At 32.9% G+C, this 12,781-nt stretch overlaps 1 protein-coding gene across 1 annotated transcript in view; it reads left to right on the forward strand.

The window, feature by feature from the left end:
* LOC150087618 (solute carrier family 53 member 1-like) overlaps window positions 1-12,781 on the forward strand; it is a 252,879-nt gene that overhangs the window by 221,614 nt on the left and 18,484 nt on the right. The window contains exons 13-14 of the mRNA XM_090369888.1: window positions 1,621-1,790; window positions 8,540-8,673. Coding sequence (XP_090226014.1) covers window positions 1,621-1,790; window positions 8,540-8,673 — 304 coding nt within the window. The remainder of the gene's footprint in view (window positions 1-1,620; window positions 1,791-8,539; window positions 8,674-12,781) is intronic.

Raw genomic sequence — 12,781 nt, forward strand, 5'->3', positions numbered from 1 at the left:
TCAACGTAACTGCTTTATGTGAGTCAGTGAGGTGTTCTCATCTGCCTGAATAAAACAGTACTGTATTATATAACTACTCAAGTGATTTGAAATGCCGTATTTATGAATGTTAAGCATTTATTTATTGCAATTAATCTTCATAATTTCCATTTTGTTGACACTTGGGGAAAAAAAACTCTTAAAGTGGAAACTGCCTGTATATCATTACATAAACAAAGCATTATCTACATGCATATGGAAGATATTCTTTCTGCCAACATGTGCATCTTTGGTGCCATGGCAACTCTCATCCTGTGGTCTTGTAAGGTCTGTCCTGATAATTTCATATAACAGATTATCGCATATTTTACTTAGAGAAAAATTGTGTCTCTAAGTAAAATATGTTAGAGCTAAAAAGTGTCACTGATATACAGTGTGATTTATTATATTAACCTTGTATGCAAAATCCACTTGCCTTTCCACATGCTTCAGAACTTGAAAGTAAACTCTGAAATTTGCCTTAGTGAAATGAGTTCTGAATGGACAATAGTATTTTTATCATAAATTTTGAACGTGGTCTTAACAATTTTTTTTTCTTTTTTTTTTTCTCTCATTGTACATGGTCTCAATTTTTTATTTTTTTGCCTTTTCATCTCAGATTATAATGAAATATGTACATTTCATCCACAATGAGGATATTATCCAGGAAGTTTGTCAAAAAGGCAATACATTCTCATCTCAGTTGTTGGCATTTTTTCCCCCTCAAAATCTTCATTTCAAGATAGATTAATAGTTGCATTTTGGCAAACTCATTACTCATCCTCGGTCATTCACTATTATTCTACTAGTTGATAATTTGTTTAGTATGAAAAAGTTTCCTTCAACATTTTTTGAAGAATCAGACAGATCAGGAATTATCTTGGATTGTTCCCTATCTTTCAAAAGTTGCTTATACCACTCAATTGTCACTTCAAACATTTATATTTCCCTCTCACATAACCTGCAAATCAGTGTGTGAACACAGTTCTGCAGACATAGTGGTGCAATATGCTACAGTATTTTTGGATGTGTCTAAAATACTACCAAGTGGCTTCTAGGGATCAGATTTTCCCCCAGTGGATCCACTGAACAATAGCCTCTCTTGATATTGCTCCTCAGTTGCATCCAGCTAGTCAAATCCCATCTTCTACAATATCAGATCCAAACAAGAAAATCCTAATTCACCAGTGTCAAGGCCAAAAAGATAATGTGGCAGCATGTCAGTCTGTTATTTTTTAATTTTTTTTTCAGTTTCTGTCACAATGTCAAAGATCTCTGGGAAAAAGGATTATAACGCATGGTATTGTGTTAAAGTGACAAATTCTAGCCAGATTGGAGAACTTTAACACCATCACCCCCTTGAAATTGTGATTTCGCAATAACAATTTCAAGCCTTGTTTAAGCACGGAGACAGAAGTGATAATTATACATTAAAAATGTTTTCTTCTATAAATTTTAATATTAAAAATATGCTTGTTAATTGCTTTTTTGTCAAATGGTAAAATGATTATACTGCTTTGGAGCACTGTCTTTATAACTTAAAATAATTCTTTTTGCATTATAAACAAATATATTTACATTTTACTTTCTGTACTTCCATAGATAACTATAAACAGTCTGCAGACAATCCATTCTTCTATCTCTGGATTTTTTCAGCAATTTTAAGTTCCTGCTACACATATATTTGGGATATTAAAATGGACTGGGGACTTTTTGAAGTATATTCTGGTGAAAATCGCTTTCTTAGAGAAGAAATTGTATATTCTTCTCCAGTAAGTATCACCAAGAATTTTATTATAAAGATAAGTAATATCATTGCAAGCATAATGAACATTCAATTTATAAAAATAGTTTATATTAGTCATTTTTGCTTTGAACCAAGCACCATGCCTGAATTCAGAAATATTTTGAGGATTTGGCATATCAGTTTAGGTGGTGATCAGAGAGAGATATATATATATATATATATCGTAATAAATATGACAAATAAAAATAAAGAAGATGGCAGTTCGAAACACGCGGAAAGCCAAAGGCCATAAAAAAAAAAGGAAGATAGCAGAAAAATGAGTGACATGTAGTAACCTATAAAATTTAAAATTACTTGCCCACAGCTATGGGCAAGTATGGAAACACAGTCCTTTGATGTAGGTCAGGTGTAGTACCATGATGAAATACCTGATCATGTATCAATATTCACTTTGCTGACATCAGATTTTATTTTTATTAATTGCATATTTGCTTTTCTTTCCCTGATTCGAAGTATTTAGCTAAATTTTTCCTGCCTTTATCTGATTTTAGGCTGCCATTACCTTCTTTGGACATTTTGATGTAATTTTAATTTTTATTATAAAGGTTACTCATTTTAATAAAGTTTTGAACTGCCATCTTCTTTATTTTTATTTGTTATATTTATTATGATAGGCATATATTTGCATCCATTGCTGCTGCTTTGCACGCTTCAGTGCATTTGCCATATCCAGTTTAACTTTCTCTTTAATATAATTTTTAATATAATTTAATATCCAGTTTCTCTTTAATATAATCTTACATATATATATATATATATATATATAAGTTGTGTTAATACATATTTAATTAAGTATGGATAAATGGATGTGAAAGTTACACAGTGCCAGTAACTAGAAGGGTGAGGAAAGTAGAAAAAGAAGTGTAGTAGATTTGTTTGTGAAAGGTGAAAGAATGTTAATATGATCTGATCATGTATCAATATTTATTTCAGCTGACATCAGACAAAAGCATTTTTACATTACCTATATTAGACCATTTACTAAATGTTTCACCCCCCCCCATATCTGATGACAGCTATAACCATTCATTTTATTTGCATTTTGATGTTAATTTTACTTTACAGTTCCGCCACTTTATATTGGGTTGGCAATTCAGCCCATAATTTTCTTAATTCATCATAACCTCTAGGATATTAACATTCTTTCACAAATCCTACTACACTTCTTTTTCTACTTTCCTCGCCCTTCTAGTTTCTGGCACTTTGTAACGTTCACATCCATTTATCCATATTTAATTCAATATATATTAATATAACTTATATAATACTCTTGCATTAGATGCACTTTTAAGTGCATCTGTCATACCTGTTTATTAAATTTGCATTCACTGAAACCATTTCATCAACTGTATACCTATTTTAATATGTAACTCTTTAAACATCACCTTTAAGGGGTTACATTGAATACCCATATTCAATGTAATCTTCTAGAATCATTATCATTATCTTCTAGAATCATTCCCAATAAACTTATTTTTTGGAATTACTAATAAATCCTGTGTCACATTCAGAATAATTTCCTCATTCATTGCAAATCCATGTAATCAATTTTGTTGTCTAGTTTCTGATGAAGTACTTTACAAGAAATTTCTGAATGGAAAGCAGTGCACTTGCCTTACTTCTGGGAACTTTCAAATGCTCTGAAATCCACTTTCCTGACAGTTTGTTCTAAACTGTATCTGAAGGACTGTTTGTACTTATTCCCATGGTCAGACAGTGAATAGTTTGGTACTATTCACTGTATGACTATGCAGGACAAATTCATAATGAACAATGCTGTTTAAATCAGAAAATTATGATGTTGATCACAGTGAAGATATTGCTTGTCTTGCTTTATCCCAGCATTGGAGGACTATCTTCCATTGAGAGGGCAAGACTTTTGTCTCTGGATCACAGCCATACAGCAGTGCTCATGATTTGTTCCAAAACAGCACATTAAAGAAGATCCTGACATGCAAGAACTTGCTGTTCTATATGATAAATCTGTGTGGCCCTAGGCCAAAACAGCTCTCCTTCAAGATGACTTGAACAGACTTCAAAGGTGGTCAGAGAAGTGGTATCTATGTTTTAATGATGCTAAATGCAAGGTTACTTGAGGAATAGCACCCCACAAATAAATTATATACTTGGTCAGGTTGAATTAAAAACAGTGAAGGCGAAAAGGGATCTGCAATACAGGCCGATATGAAGTTTTCTGAACAGTGTAAACAAGCAGCCAGGAAAGCCCGTGGTGTCCTATCGATGATTGATTTATCGAACATTATCCTGTAGAGATAGGAGGTTGTAATTCCACTGGATAAAGAAATTGGAAGACCACATTTGGAATACTGCTTTCAAGTATGGAATGTCATCTGAAAAAAGACAAAGACAGCCAACTTGAATGTTGAGATTGGCAGGATGACTTTATGACGAAAGACAGATTGGGAGCTACAGAGCTTGGCAACCAGACACCCCAGAGGTGACCTGATTTGAGGTTTATAAGGGTCTGAGAGGGATTAATAAAATGAATAAAGGTGGATTTCTCACTGTTATATAAAGAATTCCAGAACTAGGGGTCATAAATTCAAATTCAAGTGTTGAGGTTTATATTAGCATGTAGGTAGTAAATTAATAAGAGGAGTTTACCTCAATATAGTACGTGGAACACTTCCGTATGATACCCTCCAGAAATTAAAACGGAAAAAACGAAAAAATCGACAACTTACCGATACATTAAAGTAAAATATAAATAATTAAAGTAAAATATAAAAAATTCAATAATCAATTTAACACAATTCAAAATCAATTAAAATTCAAATTAACGCAATTAAAAGAATCTAACGAAAATATTCAAAACTATTTTCCTTCCTGAAGCTGACAATGCTTTTCGACCGACTGTCGTGATCACAGGAATGAAAATTGATTTCAATTTTCATTCCTGTGATCACGACAGTCGGTCAAAAAGCATTGTCAGCTTCAGGAAGGAAAATAGTTTTGAATATTTTCGTTAGATTCTTTTAATTGCGTTAATTTGAATTTTAATTGATTTTGAATTGTGTTAAATTGATTATTTAATTATTTATATTTTACTTTAATTATTTATATTTTTACTTTAATGTATCGGTAAGTTGTCGATTTTTTTCGTTTTTTCCGTTTTAATTTCTGGAGGGTATCATACGGAAGTGTTCCACGTACTATATTGAGGTAAACTCCTCTTATTAATTTACTAATATTATTATCAATGTAGAACATATTGAGTATTACAGCTCTGATTCATACTATCTAATTAGCATGTAGGGCACCTCCATAGCCAGGAGGGCAGGAGCAGCAGTGCATAGCACACGCTTCTTGATTAGACTACCAAATATGGAGGATGTGGAAAGGTCAGGGAATGACCACCGCATATCCCCGAAGCAATATGGCCTTAGTTACTAATGCTCCTAAAAAAATAAAATAAATAAATAACAATATTAGCATGTAGGAAGTTTTCTTTTAGCCAGCAAGTCATTGATTTTTGGAAGAGGTTGCCTTTGCAGGTAGTTCAGGCTGACAGTTTGATTAAATTCAAAGGCCAACCAGATAGTTACCTGTGTGGGGAGGGAAGCATATAATTTGAATTTTCTTAACTACTTGGGGTTTATTTATTTATTTATTTTTTTTTTTTTTTGCCAGTGCAGCAAAAGCCTGTGACTTCCTTGTACTATGTGTCCAATACTATTTCTATTCAGGAGAAGTTCCTACAGATTGGAGTTGTGAAAATGTCTCCCCTATTTACAAAGGGGAATTAAAGAATGAAGTGAGCAATTATAGACCTGTAAGTTTGACTTCTGTTCCAGGGTAAATAATGGAGTCATTGCTTAAAGAAGTAATGCAGGATCTTCTTGGCAGGGATTCAGTTTCAAAAAATCAGTGGATTTATTCAGAGGGATATTTTATCTGACCAATCTGATAAGTGACTGCAGTAACAAGGGAAGGGATGCAAAATATTGACATCATGTACTTAACATTCAATAAAGCTTTTGACACTCTTTCTCATTAAAGATTGCTGTACAAACTGCCACAACTGCAAGGAGGTATCTGATTGAAGTGTTTAAGGCTTTAAATGGATTGAGTAAACTAAATGCTGCATTAGTGGCAAATTTACTGCAATGGTTAAAGATTGTTGGGTGCAAGGAACAGGGTGGTTATAAATAATTCCTACCCTTTTTGGCCATGAAGGGTCAAAATTTTAAACATAGTAATATGTATGTTTTGTACATATTTATAACAAATTATTTTAACAGTTATTAGTGGAGTCCCTCATGGTTTAGTGCTGGAGTCCCCTTACTGTGGCAGGCGCCTCCGTAGCCAGGTGGGAAGGAGCAGCAGTGCGCAGCACACGCTTCTTGATTAGACCGGGGTTCGAGCCTGTCACCACCAAATACAGAGGATGCTGAAAGGTCAGGGAATGACCACTGCATATTCACGGAGCAATATGGCCTTAGTTGCTAATGCCCCTAAAAAACCAAACAACAAAAACAAACAAATCCCCTTACTGTTTTCAGTATTTATTAATGATAGTGATGAAGGCATATCAAGCTTATTGTCTACATTTGCAGATGATACAAGCATTGGTAAGATGGCTAATGTCAACAATCAAGGTATACTACTGCAACAAAACTTAAAAATTAAATTGGCTGAGAAGTGGAGATAATTTAACATTGATAAATGCAAGGTACATAATTTAACATTGATAAATTCTTTGAACAAGGCATTGTTCAAAGAATATCATACCAATTGAGAGATGCTGTTCAGTGTTGTGCAATTGTCACATCATGTTAATTGTGCAGTCTGACATGAAGTTCTCTAAGCATTACAAACAGGCTGCTAGGATAGTTCATGGTTCTCTCAATGATATACAGAAATTTTAGCCAGCATGAACATGGAGCTTATTATACCAACGTATAAAGTAACTATTAGGCTGGATCTTGAGGTATGGAAGCTTAATTTTAAGAATGACACAGAACTGTTGGAACAGATACAGAAAAGAGCAATGTGATTAAGCACACAAGGTACATACTCTTACTATTTGTAAAAGAATATAATACAGTAAAAAATAAATTGAAAAAAAATTAAATCAAAAATATTACATTAAAAAAATAAATTGGAAACAATCAATTGACACTTAAAAAATGATTGAATGCAATTAAAAATTAATTAAAAGAATTTAATGTGAATTTTGCAAAACAATTTTCCTTCCTGATTCTGACAGCGCTTTTCAACCTTATGTTGTGATCACAGGAATGAAAGATTTTGTGTTCACGGCATGCGGTCAAAAAATAATGTAATATTTTTGGGTTTTTAATTGTTCAATTTATTTTTTACTGTAATGTTATATTCATTTTAATTTCTGGAGAGTATCATACTGAAGTGTTCTACGTATCATATTGAGGTAAACTTCTCTTATTCTTTTACAAATATTGATATCAACGTAGAATGTATTGAGCAACACAGCTCTGGTTTATATTATCAAATACTCTTACTCTGAAAGACTTAAGTTCTGCAAATTGCAGGCTTGGAAACTTTATGGCTTTAAATGTATTAAGTGATTTAAATGCTGATTTGCTTCCTTACCCTTTCTTTGTACAATGTATGAGGTGATATAAACTTTAATATATACTTGAAAAGGGATGACTGCAGGTTAGATGTGTGAATATATGCTTTCAACCAGAGATGAATTTATTGGTGGAACAAACTTTCATCTGGGCTTGAACCAGTGATTAACATGCATGGCCACAGGTAAGGAGGTTGCAGGTTCAAATCTGTGTGCTCCACAAAAATTGCCCATTGTGCTATTCTGAATTTTTTTTTTTTTAAATTCCGGTTTCATTTTGTAATTTTAAAGTAATTTTACTTTAGTAAAGTCAAAATACAGTAAATTCTATCCACAGAGCTCACCCTTATCAAAAACTCACTAAAGAGACCCACACACTTTCAGGAATCTCACTTGGGAATTAATGATTGTTGGCAAATTTTAATAAATTTTCATACTTTATTTTTTAGCACTAATTATTGTTTTAATTTATTCTAAAGATGGTGTGACTTTCAGTCTGTCTATTTCATTCATTGGTCAATCACTGACTGCATTATTATAGAAAATTATTCAATTCTCTACAATGATATAGTCAATCATTTTAGTATATAGACTATTTTATTGATTAAATGCTGTTTTTAATTCAGTGAATGGCTTTTGCAAAAGTATAGTAGTTGTACAATTATTAGCTTTCCGATTATTAGTTTTCCAGTTGTACAATTAATTATTACCTTTCCAAATTTTTATAAAATATCTCTGTAGATGTAATTGTCATTTCCTGCCCTGATATTTAAATCTCCAAGAAATACCATTCTTTCTTTGCCATTAGTTTCTATTGCTTTTTTTTTTTTTTTTAAGATAATATAGTAATCTTCTATTATCCTTTTCTTGAGCCTTGAACTGAGTAATATGTGCAGATAAATTTTATCAACCCACATTCCATCTTAAATTTTGTTTGCATAACTTCTGGCTAATGCTTCCCAGCCAATTAAACTTTCTGTCAAATTATTAGATACCTATAATGATACAGTTGCACTTTACATTGGTATCATTATTGTAATGTAATAATCATACCAATGTAAAGCAACTAGAATGAATATTATAAACATTTTCAGTGCTGATTTGTTTTTCCCTCTCTCCTCTCCTGCATTTCTTCTGTCTAGAATTACTATTACTTTGCAATTGTGGAAGATTTTATATTAAGGTTTGGGTGGACTCTATCAGTTTCCCTTACTGAAATGGGACTTATCCATAGTGATCTGATGGTATCAATACTAGCTCCTTTGGAAGTCTTCAGGTACTGCATGCAATATTCTTTTGAAGTAATTAAACACATAAAATAGTATGAATTATAAATGTTTAATATTTTAATGGTTTGTAATAAATCTAGTCATTTTATGCTTAAAGTTTCATGATTTTTCTCCTATAAAAAAGTTTGAAGTGTTACTATTTATATATTTCTATAATTTATATTCAGTTTTTGAGATATGAGATTAACTAGCATGATTAGGAATAATCCATCTGGTGAGCTTAACATTAGCTTTACTGATAGTATTCAAAAGAATGTAGTAAAATCCTTTATTTTTCAACTTGACAAGTTCTTTAAACTTGGACATTTTTACATAATTTACACACCCCAAAAAAATTTCCTAATTCATTTCACCAATATGTAGGCTTAGTTCTAGTCTCAGTGAGCCAGTTCCATCTGTAATCTGCGAAGCTCCCCTCCCCCTTTTTATACAGAACCTCAAATATTGATTTTATTGACTTTTTTGATTATATTGATTTTTTTTTTTTTCCCTAATTATTATATTTTTCTTTCAGCTTCAAAAGGGATATTTATGCATGTCTGCTCTTGTATTCCTTATTGAAGACTTTCTAATCTGAAACACGTTTTTTGATTTTTTGGCTCCAAGACTCTGGTAAATTCATTTGCTGCCTCTTATGTTCTCTCAATTTGACAAAATCATTTAACTTTAACTGTCTCTGAAATTTAGCTTCTCCAGTCTAACTTAGTAATAGTGAGCTACCAAGACTGTTTTAGAAATAAGAACACTGATTATACTATCTATCTATCTACGTTAGACTTAATATGGCAGATTGCCACCCAGTTCCCATTTTCCAAAGTCGCCGGACTTGGGCATCTTCAGCTTTCAAATTTCTCTTTCTTGTGGCTGATAGTGCACCTTCCTTCCAGATTTTTCTAGGGTGTCCTCACCTTCCCTTCCACAAGGGAAGAGAAGGTGAGGACACCCTCATATATAATTTTAGGCCATCTCTCTTCATGCACAGCAGATATCCAAACCATCTCAACCTCCTATTTTCTATTTGTTCTATAGTATCTTCATCTGTGTGCATTAGAAATCTGCACAGGCCTACATTTTTTATTTTTACCCAGCCTGAAGTCTAGATGACCAGGCCCGACCCGATCATGAATTTGTTTTTCAAATTCATTTCCTTCCAGAACAGATTTTTATCCCATCCCAATTGAAACTTTGTATATAAATAAAATCACTTGCGTTACTTTGAAGTTTCATAAGAATAAAAAAAAATAAACTTTCAGATTCAAAATTCAATATTAATAATTATATAACAATAATAATTATCCAAAATAATTATATAAAAAAGAAAATGCAATAAATTTTCAGTTTATCATATTCAATATAGTTCCAAAATGAATATTGATATCCACCTCTACTTAAAAAATTAGAACAACAAATTTCAGCAAATTTTGGACACTTTGGCAAAGTGCATTTATTAGTCAATTAAGAGTCAACAGACAACTAATACACTTTTTTTCTAAAAAACCTTTAAGAATTTAAATACATAAAAAAATATTTAAAAAATATATATGTAGGAAATAGCCTAAACAAGTCTGAAATGTTTCGAAATAACAATTCATTAAGATTATTTGTACCCAAGCCAAACCCGAACGTCATTATTGTTACCTGGTCAGAGCCCAAACATCTTTTGTGTTACTCGGCCTGGCCCCTTGCATACATTGTCTTATTTCCTCTTTTGTTATCCTCTCTAGGTATTCCATCTCTAGAGCCCTAAGCTTCTTTTTGTCACCCTCTTTCAGTGTCCACACCTCATATCCATTTACGTCCACACCTCACATGTCTGATACGTTTTTTAGTTCTATGGGAGATATTGTTGTCCCACCATATAGATTGAGGGCACTAAGAATCTTCCTACTTTGATGAATTCATATGTAAACTTCCTCTTTCCCCAATCCTTCCATAGTTAATCTACAACATCCAAGATATTTGAAAAAGTCAACAGGTTTTAGATATATAGATTGTAACTTTCAATTCATCAGGATGTTCCACTGTGCTTAGGTAAAGTCTTTGAAAAATTGATATTGAGACCCTTTGGTCATATGTAAGATGCAATTTTCTCAACATGTATTCTAAATCATAAGCTTTTTGTGTAATGATAACCTGATTAGTGGCAAAATTTAGACTCCAAAGACCTCTAATAATGTCCTTAATTGGTACTCCCATTCCATAACAGGTTCTTTTCCATTCTTGTAAAGCACATTCCAAGAAAACATTAAACAATAAAGGTGATAGGCCCCTTTGTTGGATAGATTGGTTTAGATAAAGTATTCCCAACTTTAATATATGCCACGTTGTTATCGTACAATTCCCTAATCATTTCCACAAGCTCTGAATCAACTGACATATTTTGAAGGGCTTTCCATAATGCCTTTCTTGGAACGGAGTCATAAGCCTTTTCTAAATCGACGAAGGCAAAGAAGGTTGCTTTTCTTTTCTTCACTAGCTGTTGTAGAACAAATTGTTCACACAAGAGTGGCCTGACCTAAACCATTTTTTTCTTTAATTATCTTATCCTTTACCTCCTTGTAATTTTAACTGAAACACTTTAGAGTATAGTCTGGACATTGCGCAATTAACACTTAAGCTTCTATAATTCCCCGGATCCAGTTTATTTCCTTTTTTATATGTGGATGAAATGTAACTTACTTTCCATTCATTGAGTTTTTCTTAGCTGTATACATCTATTAATCAGCTGTGCAATCAGATCGAAAAGACTTGGTGGTCCATATTTAATTAGTTCCATCACTATGTTCCCAGGGCCTGGAGATTTTTTGTTCCTCATTAATTTTGCACAGTCAAGAACTTTGTTTTGTAATTTCCATCTCCCTTTTATCTGCTGGTGGAGGGATAATTATGCTCTGATATTAAGATCGTCTTTTGTTTGGGAGGTTATTATAATGATTTTCCCATGCTGGCATATCTATAGAGTTCTTATTCGATCGAGATCAATTTGTTTTCAGTGCTCTCAAACTTCGCCAGGCTTCGGATGACTGTTTTCCTCCTAATGAGCTGTCAATTTCTTGGTATCTTTTCTCCCATGCTGCTTTCTTGGATTCAGCAATTTTCCTTTTAACTGCTCTATTGCACCTTTTGTATTCTCTATTTTCCTAATTTTTATTCATTAACCATTTGTTATAGGCTCTTTTCTTTTCTTTCACCAAACCTGCTACCTCCTCATTTCACCAATACTATTGTTTATATTTTAACACTGATTATACCACAGCACTAAATGCAGCAAATTAATGCAACATTAGGATTATACTTGGTCAGATGTGTTTTCTTATTTTTTTTATCAACTTAAAATAAAGTTATTAAAATAAAAAAGGAGAAAGGTGACACACTCCCCCCAGCAGTGCAAACACAACACCTTAGCCCAGGAGATGCATCTTGCAACTATACCAGAGTGCCACATCCACAGTAAATGAATTAACCACTCACATCACTTCATGGAACATAACTGCTTGTGAATTCCTTAGAATTCACAAGCAATGATGTTCACAAGGAATTCACAAGCAGTGATGTGGAACAAAAATCCTGGAGTCATTTATAAGCTAGCGGAAGAGGAGCTGAAAGTGGTTCAAATTGAAAAAAAGACTTGTGTTATGATTCAATTGGGCATAATTTTTCATGCGAGGTAAACAGGCAGCTGGGAAGACATATGGTGTCCTGTCTATGATTTATAGGCTCTTTGCTAGTCGAGAAAAGGATCTTGTTATCCCTCTTTACAAGATTATTGGTAGACTGCATTTGGAATATTATATTCAGATCTAGAGACCCCACTATTATTAAATAAAATAATAAATAAATGAAATAATTCTGGAGAGGGTTCACAGAAGGGCATTCAGACTGGTGATGAGTGCAAAGTGATGCATATGTTAGAAATAGCTTAGAAGGTGTGGATTTCAGGGTTTGACAACCAGACATTTAAGGGGAGATTTCCTCATTGGCATGACACATCAGGATTCAGAATCTTAGAAGATTGAATCTCATGAAGTTTGCCTATGGGCAGCAGGTTGTTGAATGTTGGAATAAGTTGCCTCCCAACATGGGTGGAGGCAAGGC

Source organism: Mastigoproctus giganteus, chromosome 3, assembly GCF_048544385.1.
Source record: "Mastigoproctus giganteus isolate SK-2022 chromosome 3, ASM4854438v1, whole genome shotgun sequence".
Taxonomy (NCBI): Eukaryota; Metazoa; Arthropoda; class Arachnida; order Uropygi; family Thelyphonidae; genus Mastigoproctus; species Mastigoproctus giganteus.